The sequence below is a fragment of the Rhinichthys klamathensis genome, unplaced genomic scaffold (genome assembly GCF_029890125.1).
Source record: "Rhinichthys klamathensis goyatoka isolate OS25496 unplaced genomic scaffold, OSU_Roscu_1.1 h1tg000277l_1, whole genome shotgun sequence".
Classification (NCBI taxonomy): Eukaryota; Metazoa; Chordata; class Actinopteri; order Cypriniformes; family Leuciscidae; genus Rhinichthys; species Rhinichthys klamathensis.
The window spans coordinates 882854-903303 of NW_026606796.1; the positions used below are offsets into that span (position 1 = coordinate 882854).

General features: G+C 35.8%; 1 protein-coding gene across 4 annotated transcripts in view; it reads right to left on the reverse strand.

Annotated features, from left to right (window-relative positions):
• Positions 1-20450, reverse strand: part of vti1a (vesicle transport through interaction with t-SNAREs 1A) — a 142766-nt gene that overhangs the window by 112830 nt on the left and 9486 nt on the right. For all 4 annotated transcript variants that reach the window (XM_056268816.1, XM_056268815.1, XM_056268817.1 and 1 more), the window contains exons 2-4: positions 19155-19213; positions 18489-18599; positions 2875-2952 (exon numbers count right to left, since the gene is read on the reverse strand). In XM_056268816.1, the coding sequence (XP_056124791.1) occupies positions 2875-2952; positions 18489-18599; positions 19155-19213 (248 nt within the window). The remainder of the gene's footprint in view (positions 1-2874; positions 2953-18488; positions 18600-19154; positions 19214-20450) is intronic.

Here is a 20450-nt window from a genome sequence, read left to right on the forward strand (position 1 = left end):
CCAGAGAATCAGGAAGATTTTAAGCTTGCTGTTGTTCTTTCAAGCCACGTTTTTTCCTCTTTAAACCAAACCGGACAACCAGTCTTTTGTTGCTTTACCTGAACTCGCAAGCATTTTTTCGAGGAAACGTCGATGAAAAGCTGAAAGAAATTTTCCGAAATTGTTTAATTATGTTGTGATGAGTTCATTCCTTCGCGTTCATTTTTTTTTTCATGTGGTTGTTATTCAAAACTGCACTGCTGCAATTTTTCTGTTATGATAATCAGCGGATTTTCAAACAAAGATTTTTTTTTCCAATACGGAACTCGATACAAGTGGTAATCTGCTTCCTTTGTAGCCTGTAAAATCTGGTCCACGCCGGCTCAAACCTGCCCAATCTCTCGTGGCCATGCCTTCTGCTGTGTCTGAAATCGAAACTATTCCGCAGAGTATTCGTGTGCGAAAAAATGTGTGTGCGCTCTCACAAGTACGTGTGGGGTAAAAATGTGTGCGTTTCGGGTGGAAAGGGTTGGGGGAGGGATGTTGAAGAAAAAAGTGCAACGGTAGACCACCACATTATTAAAAAAAAAGAGCGATAGCACCAATTCGGTCTCTGTCCGCATACAGATAACGAATAAATGCCGAACTCTATTAAACCGTCCTTTAGCTATTATCGCAGGGCCAACACGCTATTTTCAGAACTTATGATGGCTCCCTATTTACTTAGCTATAAATCCTCGCCATGTAACGAACAGATTTGTGACTGGTAATGATCTGCTCAGCCAGGGCTATATGAAATGAGCCTGACCTCTTTTAGATCGTAAGGAATTAAATTGACCGACTCACCCCAGTCACCCCCCCCACATCTCTTCCCCTCCGCTCTATCGGTCCTGTCTCGCTCGATAAAAAAACCCTGAAGTTCCGACCACTCCACTCACAGCAAGTCTTGTGTTAGGATCCAGAGTTTAATTCAGTATTTTTTTAAATGGAAATTAAGTTCAACACCTGAGGTCCGATCGGAAAGAGAAAACTGGTTCTTGTTCTCCCGTTAAGGAAATGTTTATGCATATTTAAAATGCATGTGTAAACTGATACAGAACAAAAATGACTATGAGATCATATTTTTCTATTTCATGGAAAATGGGATAAAACATTTATACATATTACTCTACTAGAAGTTTTTTGCAAAATTAGTAAATGGATAAAAAATAAATAAATGTGTTTATAATATAAAATTATATATATATATATATATATATATATATATATATATATATATGTATGTATGTATTATATTATATATGCGTGTGTGTATGTGTGTAGAACAAATTACAAATGCATTCAAATATTTATATATACATAGTTAGTACATTGTTCATCCTCATGCTCTCTTGTGCTTATTGTTTGTGTCTTTGTGTGAAAAGAGGCTTCTGATAGTATAGGTGACAGAGAGTGGGGAGCTTGACTGTGTCTAAGGCAATAAATATAACAACATCCCAAAGCACTTCATCCATTTACCAGATCAATGGCTGCAATCTAACATAAACGTATCTCTTGTTATTGTCTCTAATGTCTTGTTATTAGGCAAATTATCTTTAAGTGTTTAGAGAATTGCTAATATGAAAAGGAATAAGCAACTTCAGGAACTGAAATATAATCCTTTTAAACTATTGTCCTATTGTTCAAACACCACAATAGTGAATAAAGTATGAAAGCCCGCATCTTAAAAATCCATATCAAATGAGCTATTGTGCCTTCCATGACAATTCATAATTATTTTTGATAAAAGGAGCTGTCATTGAATGCAGCTTGAATAACAACTCAAGTAATATGGTTTGTCATAAACTGATTTTACAAAAGCAAGAAGGGAGTCAATAAAAAAAAGCAAACGCGAGTTATAATTTTCTTTCCTTTGGCAAGAATTTGATAAAACCATCAATGTCTAGCTGTGGGTTTGACAGCTCGAGGGACACTTCTACTACTAACTTCGTATGAAGTGTCACACTCATTTTTGTGTCCCACTAATTTGGTGAGAATATGCATATCAATTACCCATCACGGCTAGAGCTACATATGTTTGTAAGATGTGTGGTGCAAAGTTCATCTGTGAAATGCTAATAAGGGGGAAAAGACAAAAAAAAAAAAAAAAAAAACCGGTAACAGTTACAGATGATGAATGTCTGTACGCTTGTGGATTGGTGTCTGTGTTGACAAGTGGCACATTCGATAAATATAGCAAGATAATTAAATGCAGTAATTATTCAAAGGATCTTATTGTGGGGTCCTATTTTTAAAAACGTGATAATACTGTATCCTAAATGTTAAATGCTCACTTTAGAGTATACACACAAACAAATAAAACAGGAAAAAAATTAATATATATATATATATATATACACACACACACTCACACACACACACACACACACACGCATACATATGTATCTGATATCTGAAGAAAAATATATCCATTTTAACAAATAACTTATTTTTATATCCTTACACCTATGTGAAATAATACCAACCATCATTCCTTTTTTTATTATTTACATAGTTTTTCCACAGTGACACCCTCTGTTTAAGGATCTTTGAAAACAGCAGGGTTTTTTTTTCTTTTTTTGGATGGGGGGGGGGTGTTGGTTTTTAGAAGAATAAGTGCTTGTGCGGACGGTGAACAGCTGGGAGAAAGCGGGAATTTACCCCAATCTGGTACTGCCCAGACGCTGGTTGGTGCCTGAAGCCCATTCAGCACTGGGCAGCTTTGCATTAAACAGTGTTGCTTCTGCATGACTGGGTGCCAATGCCTGCCTCTCTCTGCCCCTCGTGGCCCTGACCCGTCCTCACCCCGAGCAGCCACCCACACTGGGAAAGCACAGCCCCTGATTAACACCCTACCTGACTCTCCGAGGAGCTCGCATCATCCCCCAGGAGCTCGTTCCGCACCTCATCACTGTAGGCAATACGTGACCTTTTCTGCAATGGAAACAGGTTGAGAGAGGAAAAAGAGAGAAAGCGAAGAGACAGAGAAGGAAAAAGAAGTGGGGCAAGGGGAGAAAGACAGAAAAAAAACAAGCTTTAGTTCATTTGACATGAAAAAAAAAAATCATACATTTCTAAAGCACGAGAGCCCCCTGTTGGATCAACAAATGAAACAAAAATACAGGTGATATACTGGAGCGTGTGTGTGTGTGTGCGCGTGAATGTTGAGGAGAGAGAAGAAGCGAGTGCGTGTGTGTAATCTAGTTTGTGTAGACACTGTGGCTTGAGTGAACCAGAGCCCTCAGATACAATAGCAAAAGCCCCCCTTTCACTTAAATAAATAAAAAGTGTAGAATAGCGGACCCTAGTACAAGACAGAGGCAGGGAGCGTATTAGGAAAGTATCAGTTGTCAGAGGGAAATGTGTTCTGGGGGCTGTCACTGCTGTCAGTCCTGTTCTCCGGCAAACCCTGTGATAATACCAAGCCAGGGAGCTAGACAGAGAATAATTCATCACCCAGGTCGACGCGATTGGCGTGCCATCAGATTTGGGCTCGTTCCCCCGTCTCTCCTCCGCTACGCAGTTGGGAGAAAGAACGCCGTGTCCAAAAAAGAAAACACACACACACACACTCAACACTTCAGAGCGTGCCACCTCCGATTCAGCAAGCGCAGAAGCAGAGTATGGCATGTTTACAAACACACCCGACCTCTTCAAATACCCTCCAAACTAAACACACACTGGTGGTGCGGCGGGGAAAAAAACACACTGAGATGGCGTTTACCAAGAGCCCTTTGCTTCCCTCTGTTCGCTCTTCCTGCAGGCTGGCACTCTTCGGGAGGATGAGAGCAGGCAAAGGTGCAGGCGATCCACGGGGAAACTAAACAGCAAAATAACTGCTATCCAAGAACTGCTATCATTTTGTGATGCAATGCTGTGTCACAATTTCTTGCAGAGGAAGCGGTCAAATCCTGGAGGATATGACATGAAAATGTATTAAAAATAAAAAGTGGAGTTTGTTTAGCGAGTTTTTTATCAGAGTCAACAATTTCTGAACATTGTAACTTTTGAAACCATGCAAAAAATTTTTTAAACTGAATGCAAAATTCGTAATATTTTGATCACTAGACCATAAACAAAAGTAGACCATATAAAGCAGAAATGTAGCAAATTGGGATATCTAGAAAGGAAGCGAGGAAAGTGAAGCTGACAGATCTTTCGGTTCTAAAAGTGGGGTTTGTTTAGTGGGTTTTATCAGAGTCAAAAATTTCTGATCATTTTAAATTCTGAAAATATATAGTAATTAATTTGCACCATGCTAAATTTTTATAACTGAATGCAGCATTCGTAATATTTTGATCACAAACAAAAGTAGTTGTTAATATAAAGCAAAAATGAAGGAATTTAGATTTCTAAAAAAGGAAGCAAGGGAAGGGAAACTGACAGATCTTTTGGTTTCAAAATAAATACGTGTCATATCTCGTGTCACATCTGATTTAACCGATAAGCAATCGTTTGCATTTGTGTGCACATTATTTCACAAACGAGCACCACAAACAAAGCGCGTCTTCTGACAAAAAAAAAAAAAAAAAAAACACACCCACATGTTCCATCTTAGTCGAGTTTCATCTTAAAGAACAGCAGAGGAACTTTGGGGAATGTCGGCATGTTCATAATTGAAAACGGAAGCCTGGGAGATGCCTTCATTTGAATGAACACACTATCGTCTTCAAACCCTATTTTTGTTTCATTCTTCTTCTTCTTCTAAATAGCTGTTTGTTGTAGCTGAGAGCATCAACCACTTTCACGATGTAACCTTTGAGTGCTTCTCGCACAAAAAGAATGGCAAATGCAGCCTTAAGTCTTCGAAGGGGAAAACTAGTCATAGAAACAAAGCGAGACGCCTCTCCCAGCCCGTTTACACCATTTTGCAACTCCCCCTGCAGTAAAACAAGCCTCACACTGATTATTCTCCCTTCATCTGCTGCTATAGCACAGCAGCTGGGCAATATTGACTGCTTAACCCTAGGAAATACTTTGATTGGTACTTTGCATTGGATCTGAGCCGAGTTATAGGTTATTAGAATTATTTATTTTCCCACTTATCTCCTACATACTCATCTCCTATATGCCATGCATTAATAAAGTGGAGCTATTTATTTAGATCATTGGGGTATTGCATATTTAATCATGACCCATGATGACCTAAAATGGATTGGAATGATATGAATGAAAGTTACAAAAAATTAAGTTCTTGCTCTTTAAAAAATAAAAAAGAAGAAATAATAATCAATGGATTTTAATGTTCATACATAGTTCAGCTAGAGCACTCGAATATAAAACCTGCACTAAAACATAAAAACCCAGAGAGAAGGCTTTGTAATCGTAAGAATGAAGATGGCTTATTGCTACTGAAAAAAAAAAAAGGCTAAATCTTTTTAAAATCTGTTTGAAAGGTCTTTCTCTTGTCACTTGTTTTAATCTTGGGTGAGAATTTGCTTCTATTCCCGGAAGCACAGAGAAAAAGTACAAAGATCTGTCTTAACTTTATGCAAAGTGGCCTGACTGCCTTTTAGAACAGACATGTCTCATCAAACCAGAGACGAGGGTTTTAGTGTCCTGTCAAAAATGTGTGTTATAAGTCTGTTGACATGATGCACAATGCAAAAATATATATAATTGCGTATGCATCATGCATGCTAAATATTTATATCAGCCATGCAAATTACCATAGTGTCTGTGAAATGAGAACAATATGAACAAAACTGCAGCAGATGTCACATAATTTTATTTTATATAAATAGAAAACATCTTATTTACAGGTTTACATTTAACTGGTTTCTGTAGTAACATTATGATTAATTAAAAAAAATGATTAAAGACATAAGAAAATAAAATCTAACCTTTTGTTCTAAGGGCAGGAAAAAGTAAGAGAATGAAAAATATTTCAAAATGTTAGAAATAATTACCCTAAAATATCTTATTATAAATCAACCGCTATCTCTTATTGTTCATCATTAATATTGCATTCTTTTTTTTCTGCACACTGACAGCAAACGGCAACACAAGGACGCAAATAATAATGGAACCTGAACTGCAGCAAAAGTAAACAGTTCATTAGATAGGCATTAAAAGGCATAAAAATACCCAGGGGCAGAGTTTAATGAGAGGCCCTGAAGTGACACTGCCAAAGCTTTTTCCTCCACTTTTCCACTCGGAAACCACACGGCTGGTGGCAAACCGTGAAGAGTAATTAATGATATTTAATTTATAAAGTGTGTTTCATTAAGTATTTCTCACCAGTGGGAAAATGTCTGGCCAGTTATGATTTCGAGTTAATGGGACTTTAGTCAAACACAATGTGGCTGCCTCAAATTGCCATTTAACCTTTTTCTTTCTGCAGCTAATAATCTGCTGAAAATGTTTAAGGGGAATTGATGATTGAAGTGTGTGTGTTGGGGGGGGGGGGGGGTAACAAAACATCACATCTATAAAGCAGATAAGAAAAAGACTATGACTAACAATGAATGGCATTAAATATATAGAAATATTTCATATGATTGTTATTAAGGCATTGTGTGCATGCATCATGTGTGTTTTGTGTGGTTAAGCTGTGTTCTGCAACAGCGGTCAAAGCGTCATGTGTTTTTATGAGTGCATCTGGTCTAGAGTAAAGTGCTGTATTGGTTGAAGAAAGCAAAGACCTTTTCAAGCAGGCTCCAGTATCACAACAGTCTTAAATAATGCATCTCATCCTAGCAGGGGTCTAACACCATCCGCAAGCAGAAAGAATACTATTCACACATGCACAGGAAGCTACACATCCATCCGCACACACATAATCGTGCTGTTCTCTTTTAACATCTAGAAAATAAATTGTAGGAGGTTGTGCAATTAAGTGAGCACTTTTTTGTGCACTTGATACAAAATCAGATAAAGGCACAAAGTAATGACGGTCGCAGGAGGGTCTTTATGCCTCTGTGATTCATTTTTTAGTCTTTGGTAACATCAAATCGGTCGTACGGGTAATAGATGGACAGATGCGTTTGGTTTTGCGTGCGTCAGTTTGACATTTATGTTAGTCGCTTGTGGTAAAAATCGCAGGAGCTGTGCACAACACATGGACTGATATCAGCATGGTGTCTCTCATTAGCACACAGGTTACTGGTGTGTGCCTTTAATTCACTGAGCATTGTGTATGAAATAAAAACAAACAAACCATGAAGGAAAATTCAGGAACAAATGGAGGCCACGGAGATAACAATCACATGAATATGCTATTGTGATATACTAATGTAGAGTGAAACATTGCTCTTTGTACTTAAAATTTAAAAAAAGAAAAAGAAAATCAGACTTTTAAATAATATTTATTATTATAATTTATTATTTATAATATAACAATTATAAATATACAATGAATAATTATAATGTAAAATCTTTAACAAAATCTTTACAATTACAATAACATGAATAACAAAATACAATAACATATGCTATTTTGATATACTAACGCAAAGTGAAATGTTGCTCTGTGCTTACATTTTATAAAAAAGAAAATAATTAGACTTAAATAATAGTTGTAATTGATAATATTAGCAATGATAAATATTCAATTACAATTATTATTTAAGTCTAATTATTTTCTTTTTATAAAATGTAAGCTCAGAGCAACATTTCAATTTGCGTTAGTATATCAAAATAGCATATTCATGTGATTGTAATTGTAAAGATTTTGTAAATATTACATTATAATTATTAATTTTATAATTAAAATTAATTACATTTATAATTAAGTAAATAATATTAACTTATTTTATATATTATTATTATTATAATAAATTATAATAATAATAATGTATTATACATTTAGATGTCTAATATTTGTAAAATATTATATTACAAATTAAGTGTACTTTTAAAATATATATATATATATATATAAAAAATGACAAATTAAAAAAATGATTTAAAAAAACAACTAATTTGTGAGGGAAAATCTTATATATAAATATAAGGGGAAAAATCAAAATAAAATATAATTTCAAATTGAAAAAAATGATGCCAAAAAATGGCATGAAAAAGTTTCTATATAATATAAATATGCTGTATCCAATACAGCCTTGGATATTTCTGTCAATGTCATGTTCGAAACACCAAGTGCAGTCAATAAACCTAACGACTCTGCCCACATACAGAGAGCGAGGGAAAAAACGATTGCAAGTGAACTCTCAACAAAAGAGCAAATTCAAGCTGCTTTGATTGAGGAACCGGCATATACTTCTTGAAGGCCGGGGAGTCGCTGCGAATGGTTATTTCTTTAAGGCATAAGCGCCGATTAAACCCAATATTAAAATATGGAAGCAGTTCTAATGAAAAATCAAAGCCCGTTTCTCTGGCAGCCGAGCTTTTTCTCACATTAATGCTGGGTTGGGAGCAGGGCCGGTGCGGGCACTAGCAGAGCAGACCCCGGCTAGGCAAGAGTGGAGAAATCAATAGAGAAGAGCCGGTGGGGAGGGAGACTGCCAGAGCTGGCAGGGCCGGGCCGGCTCCCATCACAGCACTCTCCTCTGGCGTGCAGTGGGGAATGAAACGGGCCTCCCTGGGTCAGCACCAGAGAAAAGGTGAGATTAGAGGAAATGGAGGAGGGATTTCTGAGGCACAGGATACCTGGCGAGCCGGGGACCAATCGCCCATTAGCCTGTGGCTACCTACATATGGTTCACTGAACCCTGCACAGAAAATAACTCTTTTTTTCTTGTCTTTCTTCACCTCCCCCGATCCATCTTTCTCACTCCATCTAACTCTCTCCTTCTGGAAAAAAAAGTGATATGTGTGGTTTTTTTATTTTTATTCTGACCCAAGTTCATGCCATATTTAGCATCTGATGTCTGTTGTGAGTGTTTCTTCTAAGAACACTCCGATGCAACCAGTCATAAAGAAAAAAGCTGAGCTTATATGCTATTATTGTGTGCGAATACACACGGGAATGAATGGCTACACGGTGAATAACGCCTCGCTCGGTCTCTCCCTCTTCTCCTCGCAACACGACTATTGTCTGGGATGAATGCTCAAGTCATTAGCATAAAAATACCCAAACACACAGCAGCTTAACCACATCATTAATTCTATACATGAATGTATATTTGTCACTGCCCTATGTGCACCAAATTCAAATGGAGATTTAAACAAAGGCCTCATCCACAGTCATAATGAAGTGCAGTCCTGTGAAATCAACTGCAACCATTCATTACAATAGAGCTCAAGACGGAAGTTCAAGACAAGATATTTATCCCGTGGCCTCTGCTAATCCTTTCTGTATATATATCTCTGTCGGAAAAGAGATGATCTCTAAACTCAGTTACACATTATTTTTATTGTGTGTGTGTGGTAATTGCTAAATATATTTAAATATAATTATACGATTGACTAATTTAACACAGTAATAATATTATAATTATATAATAGATTGAATTCAATTAAATAGTAAAAATATATCTAGCTGATATAATTGCTTAATGCATTTCAAATAAATATGCTTTAAAATAGAATAAACTCAACCAAATAACACTGAATAATGTTATAATAAAATACAATTTAAAAAAATTATTTAAAAGAAAAGTACAATAAAATAAAATAAAAAGTACTTCTACAAATAACTTAAGATACTTCTTAATAACTTACAAATAACAAAGAAATAAAAATAAATCTTAGAGCAGAACAAGTTTACCCTGCATTATGTAGGAAGAAATTTATTTAAAATGTGAATATCCAAAATATAAGCTTGGACAAACATCTAAAATTATTTAATCAAACATTTAAATGCAAGGAAAAAGCAAAGACTTAAAAATGGTTTGCTACCTAGACCTACTCTCTCTTTAAGCTCTGTTTTAAAAATTGTGATGGATGTGACGTTAAATTTCAGATTTGCCTCATTTTAATCAATGACAAAAAGCTAATTTCTACCCCAGGCTTTCACCATAATTTTCAACCACCATAATTCCAGCCAAAATGCTCCATAAAAAAAACCTCTCTCATCCTCATTACGGAGAAAAACCTAGCAATAATTTAAAGATTTCATATATGCACTGTAAATATATCACTCCATTAAAAGGGAGGACAAATTGATGTCTATGGAGTCTGAGATGTCAAAGTTCTCTCTCTCTCTCTCTCTCTTTGGTGCGTGCGTTTAAAAAAAAGGGGGGGGGGGGGGGGGGGGGGTGTATCCAAGGCAATGATTCATAATACATTTCATAAATACTTCATGATTTTTCATACTTAAGCTGGCCTGGCAAATCAAAAAAATGTTGTCACCCCTTTTCGTCCCTCATGTCAGTTCATCATTTTCTGGGGGTGTCACATGTCACTTTCACTTTACAGGGGCGATAGGAACGGGCCGAGAGAGGAGACAGCTCTGCTGTGTCTGATTTTCCAGCCACTCTCATACAGACACACACACAGACACATCGAGTAGTTTGTCTTGAATTGAAAAACTACCTGATCTATGTCACGGGTAACTATGAAGACAAAAAAACAATACACAACCAAAAACATAGCAAAATTATCAACACGTTACACAAATATTTATACCTGAATGAAGATTTGTAGCTAAATTTTATCCACAAAATGTTGCAGATTACCACAAAAATAAAAGTATAAAAAAAAAAACTAAATCGTTTTTTTTAGAAATAAATATTACTCTTACATACAATTAAATTGTAATACTATTTTTATGTAATCCTGAATGCAGTCATGGACCTAAATAGGTTTCATATTTTTCTATAATTAAAAGAATATGAATTCATAAATCATCTAAAATGTCCAAATATTATGCTGTAAAATTAGGCTTTCATATACACTCGGGCAAGATCTAGGTATCTAGCTTGAGAGAAAACCTCCACTTCTTTTTAAGTACATGGGCTCTTCATTCCCAGCCATGGAGGCTTGATTTTCTCCTTCGAGTTACACAGTCCTTCACCTCATCACTGTCCCATCACTGCGATTAGAGCACGCGCCACAGCGCTGATCTCTGCAAAGCCACACAATCCCATCTCAGAGTACCAACCAATCCGCCCCGCATAAAACAACTCCATAATAAAAGACACGTTCAAAAGATTGATTTAGTCCCTTCTTAAATCGGTACCATCTCAGAAAAAGAATCCCATCAATCCGTGAGATTTCCATAATAAACACAGAAGGTTTGTAATCAGGCTGGCTAAACTCAAATGACACAACTGTACTAATCTGTATTACTTTCTTAGTGCCATGAAACAATCATACAACAATCAAGAGTTTTTCAGAGTGCATATTCAGCTCTAATTTAAGGCGATTAAAAGTGTCGAACATCCGGGTCAAGTATGTCTGTCATGCTTCTCTTTTGTGGAAGCTGCTGTAATTGATGACTTGGTTGGTATAACAAGAACTCTAAGAAAGAAGTTTTCGGTTTTGATTCTGAGAGATTCAAAAGGCTTATTTGGAAAGCATGTGTGTGTAAAACTTGATATAGCGCACTAAAGGCTGCAACAAGTCTACAGATGAGAAGAGCTTGACGATTAAAAGTTAACTTGGAGAAGTGCAGCAAAGTTTTATTGAAGTCAGTGGATTTCATCAAGATGATTGACAAACCTGTTTTTACTTATCCGACAAACCCCTGAAGGGATTTAACAAACTCCAACAAATTTTTGCAGAATCTGTGACCTGAACCTTGACCAGCAATTTTGTCATTTAAGATTGTCAGTTGACAAATCGCTAAAAAGACTCTTTGCCAAATGTCAAAAATCATTCAAAGACATCCATTTACCCTTGTGAGGCAATAAATAACAAAGCTGCCCACAATCTGACATTTTTAACGACTGGGGCAAATTTACCATTGGAAAACTAGATCACATTGTACAATTTCACATGTAAACTTGCTTACGCTTAATAATGCCTTCAATAAACATGATTAAACTCATGTTCATGTTTTTTGTGTTATTGGTCATATAAATCCTTAAACCTCACAAAATACTATTATGGTCAGCCACCTCTAAGAAAACTCTGCAAAATTATTAAATAGATATAAAGCAAAAACGTCCGTCCATGAGGACAGAGCTTCAATTTCAATGAAAGATGTTCAACACAATTCACTATTTCATAGAGTATTAACCTTAATATTCATTTTATTTCTTTAAGATTATCTGTGCTTTCTTCACAAAACACCTATAAAAAATAATCTTCTCTGATAAACCATCTAAATTGATTCAAGCCCAAATCATGATAATCAAACATCTCATAATTATGTCACGACTCTCCAAAAATTCTATAAAATGTTTTATATCGAATCATTCATAATAAATCATGGGTTTAACAAGCTAAACAACAAATGGCTTGAGAGTTCAACCATTGTCCATAAAAATCGAAATGATTTTAGAATCACATTTTCACTATATCTAGAAAATACGCATGTAAAAAGCATTGTATAAAATAAAGCCTATATGGTATAATGACATACAAATGTAGGCATAACCTTATTACTATTAAACTCTGCATTCAAGTAATCAAAATAGGTTACGGAAACTTATTGCAACTCTCAATTTATTCAAACATGAAAAACTAGCTAAATAAAAATAGGAATAATAATCATCATTTGCATTACTTTCTTTTTTTTTGCCATAACATTTTTTTTAAAATATCTAAAATAACAGCACATTCATAAATTATTATGCAAATGTGATGCCAGCTGCTATAAAAAAAACTATTAGTCTCAAAAGTCAGTTCATTAAAAGAGAGTTCATAAAGATTAAAACACTATAGTCCTGAGAGCAAAGCAGAACGCTTGAGCTGGAGTCTTTGAGTGTAGAAAGGTGGGAGAGACCCGTACTCAAGCAAGACCCCATCTTGCCCTTTGAATGAGCAAACAAGTACCCCCCATCACCCAGGATATTCACACTGTTTAATCTCAGAGTTCCTCAAAGGAAAGAAGTCAAAAAGAAACCAATGGTCTACCTATATCTAGGGAAACGGGTTTGATTAGCAATTGCCTAAAAGCGGTGATGAGCAACGATCTCTTCCCGATATCTTGAACAATGTCGCCATCTATCGTTCATAGAAGGAAATGAGCCAGAACCAGGAATTGAGCCTGATAATGCAGTTTAGCTAGTTTAACATCTCTTTATTGATCAATGAGACAACAAATTTTTCTATATTAAAATACATCTAGCTTTGTTTAAACAAGAATGTAATGTAATCCCATCACCCAGAATTCCTTTATTCAATATTTTCTATAAATACGGTGTGAATAAAAGTGGGAGGAATCAATGTACAGATAAGAAATATATATATATTTTTTTTTAAAGAATTATTTTTTAAATAAAATATTGAACTTATTGTTTGATACAAATAAAACAACAAAAAACACCCGTAAGGCCTTACATAAGTAACAGAGCAGACTAATATATCAAGGAATAGAAATAAAAAATTTCCACTTGCATTGAAGATAATTTTTTTTCCTTTATTAATTACGCCTCCATTACTTTTTGACCAAACAAAAGCATCGCTAAGAGGCACTGACACTTACTTTTGGCTTTTACGGCCCCCGACTGACTTTCGGCCTAACACAAATAAGCTTTAACTTGTTGTTTTGTGAGCATTTAGCACTTTTGCCTTTTTGCTAATATAAGGCCTCTGCGGGGGTTCTCGGCTTTAAGACCCTGCGCCCCCATTATCAAAATGAAGCCATCATGAAGCGAGCATACCTTCGGGATGTCCTTCTGATATCTGCCTACTTTCTCTTGAAAAATGGCAGGGTTAACAGGTCGGCTGGTCCCCGTCTGCCGCCGAACAGGAGGCTTAGTCTGGCGAGTGGGATGGAGCGAAGACTTCAAACCGCGGGGTGAACGGGTGAGTGCGAGCGGGGGTAAAGAGAGAGAAGCTCCAGGGAGGCCAGAAGAGGGGAAGGGCAAGACAAGGCCTTGATTTCCCGTGGAAGCACAACAAAGCCTCTGCTTTTTTAGAGAGAGCAGCGATGGCCCTCTCCCTGACACCTCTTAGAAGTGTGCGTGTGTGCTCACGTTGCGTGGCAGAGAGGATAAGCCATCCACGCTAAAGCATTTGGCACTTCTGAGGAGCCAGCTGAATCTCCCAGCTTTAGGACAAGTTTCTGGGGTTTGCTATCACTGGCGGCTTCAGGGGGATCTGTTCTTCAAATGCACATAAACTCAAAGAACCAAGGAGAAAATGGCTTTCAATCAGGACAATTATCTCATTCATATATAAATTTGTCAGAGACTAAACCAGAAGTTTAGGACATGCATTACTTACTGTTTTCATTAATGTAACATTCTCCATTTCATTACAATTACTATTGAGCCCAATGAATTTTAATTTCTTAAATTATCTACAAAAAGTAAAATATTTGATCTATTAGTTTCCAAACTACTGAGTTTGGAAAGCACAAAACACAAACGACGGCTTAAAATGTTAACAGCAACCAACATCTTGCATATCCATGATTAGTTAGCATAGAAATATATCTAAAAAAAAAAAGAGGTGAAAGGCAAAGGAATGCAACCATGAACGGTGCACTAAACCCTTTCACAGTGGGTGTTAATTGCATGATAATTAAGCACGGCAACAGTCAAGAGGGAGAAGCTAAAGATTAATCATCGGCCAATTAAATGCCCACGGTGAGGAACGTGAGGCCCCTCGGAGACGAGAGATCTCCACTGTGATCTGAGCTATCAGCACAGCGGCACAACATCAGATCACTGGCAAAAGATCCTTTTCAAAACTCTCCTCATTTATGTCAGCCTTTCTGGAATCGTTGTGGATGCCGTAGCCATCTGGTAATTGATATCAAGAGCACCTTGAGTTAGGTGCAGGTGCTGAGTTTGAAAGAAATGATGAAGTGAATTTGCTGCGTGCTGAGACTTCATATGGTGGCATAAGCGAATGGAGTGGATTGCAAAGAGAACAAGGCTAGAGGCACTGAAATGTCATAAAACCGTTTAATATATAATATAGTCTATTAAAATGTTAGCACAATCATTGTTATCCTTCCACATGAAGATAATATATATTTATAATATAAATATTTATTTTATGAATATTTAAGTAAATATACAAGTATATATAACAATTCAAAATAACTGTTTTCTATTTTAATATATTTTAAAATGTAATGTATTCCTGTGATGCAAAGCTGAATTTTCAGCATCATTACTCCGGTCTTCAGTGTCACGGTCCTTCAGAAATCATTCTAATATGCTGATTTGCTGCTCAAGAAACTTTTATTATTATTATCAATGTTGAAAACCGTTCAATTTTATTCTTAAAGGATTCTTTGATGAAAGTAAAAAAAAAAAAAAAAAAAAAAAAAAATTTATCTGAAATAAGAAAGCTTTTGTAACATTATGCACTACACAAAAGTTTGAGGTCAGTAAGAATTTTTTTGGGGGGGAGGGGGTGAAATAAAAGAAATTAATTATTTTATTCAGGAAGGACGCATTAAATTGATCAAAAGTTACAGTAAAGACCTTTATAAAACAATGAAATAGAACTTTCTATTCATCAAAGAATCCTGGAAAAAAAATTTACACAACTGTTTTCAACATTGATAATAATAATGAATGTTTTTTAGCATCAAATCAGCATATTAGAATGATTTCTGAAGGATCATGTGACACTGAAGACTGGAGTAATGATGCTGAAAATTCAGCTTTGCATCACAGGAATAAATTGTATTTTAAAATATATTCAAATAGAAAACAGTTATTTTAAATTGTCATAATATTTACAAATATTACTTCTTTTTTTTTTTATCAAATAAATGCAGCCTTGGTGAGAATAAGAGACTTCTTTTAAAAACATAAATTTTACTGATCCCAACATTTTGAAAGGCAGTTATATATATATATATATATATATATATTAGGGCTGTCACTTTTGTGAAAAAATCCTGATCGATTTTTGAGACATAAATGTTCATTGATTCGATTGTAAAATCGATTTTCCATGTCTAAAGACGTTTCCATTTTCAACGCCAAATATAGGCAAATCCACGGACAACTAACAGGCGTTAGGACGAGCGTAAAGAGTGCGATTGAGACGCGCATAAATCAGCAATATTTCTGATGATTTATTGGCATAAATTTTCGTGCACAATGACAAACAGGAGTGCAAGATTCTCGAAAAACAATAAGCAGAGTGGACTGCCATAACATCAATGAAGAACATTACATATATCATGTAAATATAGGTCATATTTTATGTTAAGGTGACATAGTCAGTGTTGAGCATGTTACTTAAAAAAAGTAATTAGTTATAGTTACTAGTTACTTCTCACAAATAGTAACCGAGTTAGTAACTGAGTTACATCATTATAAAAGTAACTAATTACCAGAGAAAGTAACTATTGCGTTACTTAAAAAAAAAAAAAAAAATCAAATAGGCCTATGTCAAATAATTTGGATGCCCCCAGAATTAAATATGTTAAATTAATGAAATGGACACTTAATAGTGTAGATTAGTGTTCAATGTTTTATAATAATAATTTATTCTATTTTGCAATTTTCTTTTAGAAACAAACTTTGTTATAATTGTTATATTGTTTTTGTTATATTGTTTTCATGTTATCACTGTGAAGCGCTTTGATACAATCTGTATTGTAAAAAGCGCTATATAAATAAAGGTGAATTGACTTGAATATTTTAATGTTGCTGTGGGACAATGTGAGAGACGCCTATTAAATTCAATATCTTATTCTAAATATTAGCATTACTATAGTAGAACAAAAAAACATTATAGATGGTTTACTTAATATCGCACAGACCCCAACTGGCCAACAAATAAGTTTAAAAATAAATTATGCTTCTTAAGAAATGTACCAAAAATGAATAAATAATAATAAAAAATATACATACTCTTTGTGCATATTAAAATGATAAAACTGTTACACAACTTCACAACTAGTAGACATACTGTAGCCTGAGTATTTTCTTCCTAACAAAAGTAAACAGTTTAACAAGTGCTCTCTCAATATAATACTGAACAATTTACCAAAAAAAAAATATAATACTAAAATATAATATTTTGGGGGGTTATTTTTATAACCTATAGCGAACGTCATCATCAGAGATTATTTTAGCCAAATTCTAGACATGTTTGCCGCACGTGTTTACAACCGGTCAAACAAAGATGTTTTCTGTGAATGTTCCCTGCAGGTTATTTTCGGGTTTATTTTATAACCTAAACAGAACGTTACCTGACGGTAATTTTTTAGATTTTATTTGTATAACCATGTAAATTAATTAACGTTGCAGATATGTGTCATTTATTTATAAACAAACTATATAATGCTCGGACACCCTCGGTCTCTCTTGCGCAACTGTTGAGCACGCTCTCGGACACATTCGGTCTCTCTCGCGCATTGAGCGCGCTCGCGCCAATCGCTTCGCTTTGTCCACTCCGGCGCCTCATAAACACACACACACACACACACACACACACACACACCAGAGAAAAAAACTTTGCAGGTCCTATGGCGGAGAGAGAGCCTACTCGGATGAAAGCCGCTTCAGTGAGTTCAATTATAGTAACGCCACATTTTTTTTCTCAGTAACGGTAACTGCGTTGTAACGGGGGAAACAGTAATTCGTTTGATTACTCGTTACTGAAAAAGATAACGCCGTTAGTAACGCCGTTTATTTATAACGCCGTTATTCCCATCACTGGACATAGTTGCATGTTCCATTATGCACAATTAATAGTAACTAAGCCTAATCCATATCTTAACCCTATATAAGTGCACGTAGCTAATTAATATTGCACAGTACTTATTTGTGTAAAAACACTGTACCAACAATCACCTTAAAATAAAATGTAACCTAAATGTATATTTATATTATCAATGAAATGCAAAAAGATTTACCAGAAACAGGGAATGTAGGGAATAATAACTCTTGCAAGAGAAAGGGGCAAGGGCGGCACCTCGTATTACAAACATTAAAGGATCAAAGTTTGTTTAGTGTGATCAGTATATCCTCTCCTAACAGTATGGAGTAAATGTGACCACCTCAGAGAAACCAAAAAGAAGTGTTTTTGACTAAGACTATTATAGTATGGGTGTATTTATTTATTTGTTTATTTTTGAACGCCATGTCAGCAGCAAGGCTATATTCATAGTATGGGGGTAAGAAAGACAAACATTGTGATGTAAAACAAACAAAGGAAAAATTTGGCTTCAGAGTAAAAGCACCTTACTAAGGTTTGATGTGTGTGGGTTAGATTCTTCATGGGCAGGTAGAATTATGAATAACTAAACAAGGACATCTGGAGAAAAATACAGCTCCGCTCTCCTTGGCTCAAGTGGCAGAAAATACACTTTTAAACACAGTGGAAACGCCAATAACCTTCAGTTGTTTTAAAGTTGAAGGACTAAGCTTCATACCACATGTGTACGTTTGCGTGCTTATGTAAAGTAGAACACGGCCATTGAAAGTATTCACGCAAAAAGCATGATGTTTTTTTTTTTGTTCAAAGATGTTTTTAATACTCACAAAATCTTTCTCAAGTTTCTCCATCTCTTGCTTGTAGCTCTTCAGACGGCTGTTGTACATGCCTCGGCTCTGAATCGGGATCTCTCGAACCTCCAGGTCCATCTGCTCGAGCTAGAAACACCAATTAAATTCAGTGTAAACAAGCAAACTATTTCACATATCATTTCGATACTAAAACAATTAAACTGTCTCGCTAGTTTACTGTCAACCAGAGGTAGTGCAGAGGCATCGATTCAGGCACCCGGCAAATCAAGTCATGTAAGGAGGTGCCGCTTCATTAAAACCTCTGGCGCGGTTGAGCTCTGACAACTACGACATGTGTCCGTGTCACATGTGAGCAAACCGGAGTGCACAAAAGGGCCCCGCTGATTTACACTGTCCAATCAACATGACATGATGGGACAATTTACATGCGACACACATCCCTTCTTTCGGCACCTGCCACGGCGCCTTCCCCCAATAATGGCGTGAAATGTGTCGCGCGGTGTCACTTAAAAGAGCATTATGTGGATGTGATCACACCGTTAGCATCGAGCAGCCTTCAGCCAGATGAAGAGTGTCTCATGTCACCGGCGACATTGCAGGTGTTGTTTATGCAGGGGGGAAATTTTTCCAAATTCATTATTTAGAAAACGAGTGAGTGAAAATTACTGATCAAAGACCCACCAACTCTCTGACTTCTTCAAGCTGTTTGTCGACATTTAGAACCAGCTGTGTCTTCTCCTCTGAAAGAGAAAAAGAGGAAAACATATTGATCAGTGGATGGAGGAGCTGTGCTTCATGACAACAGCCCGACTCCCCCGCAACAACAAGGGAGCAAATAAAAACAAGCCTGCATTTGAAGATATATTTACACATTCTCAACGCACAAAGATCCATATTTGATGTGTCTTATTTTTCCATGTGTAAACGCCTTTGTTAGTTCGTGAAGGAGCGCAGAGACGCCTCTTGGCAACTCAAAAGAGGAGAGAGATGTCAGCTCCGCCAAACTCTGCCATTCTGCCACCCACTCAGAATGACTACAATGAGGTTGTGTTGGTTTTTATCCACTGGTACGAGCCAGGCCAAAATATAGAGCATGACTGAATTTCGCTTTCGTAATTTGGAAGAAGAAATGCATACATTGTATCTAACTCTCCACGCAAGTCCACAAAGCTTTTTCTAAAAATAAGAGAGGCTGTGATGTGATCTTGCGGGTGTTCCGTTGTTATTAGGAAGGAAGGAACCACAGGAAATGTTATCAATGATGACAATATTACAAATCTATGTTAAAAATACATAAATGAAACACACTAAACCACTTTTATGCTACAAGCAATTTTAGGCACCACAGCATTATAATGTCCAGAATTTAATTGAAAACAATAAAAAATAATTAATTATTATTATTTTTTTAAAAACAGTTGACAGTAAACATTTACAATTTTACAATTTCAATTAAACTTTCTATTTATCAAAGAATAAAATAAAAGACAGCTAATAAAAGACACCAAAATTAAAGAATTAACTGAAATACTTTTAAATAAAAATCACATTTAATATATTCATTTTGTGACAAACTTTTGCATGAAGATATAATCGATATTAGTACATCACGTATTTTAGTACAGCTAAAATGCTGTCTTGAACAGCTAGCATCCAGAACCAAAACTATCCGTTCATAATATGAATTTTGTAATGACAGAAGCACACTATAAATAAATAACATCACAACATCTACTGATCAAACAAGACCAGTGAAGCACATCAAACCATGTCAAGCAATGGCACTAATCATGAAGAAAAACATCAAGCGATATCAAAACGGAAATCTGTCAATAAGCTGCAAACTAAAGTGAACTTCTGTTTTGCCCTTTGGCTTTCCAATGTCGTTTGGTGGTCATCAATCCATTTTTAAAATCTGTGTGCAACCTCACAGCCCACACAGTGTAAACAGCCAGGGGCGATTCTCTACAAGGTGAG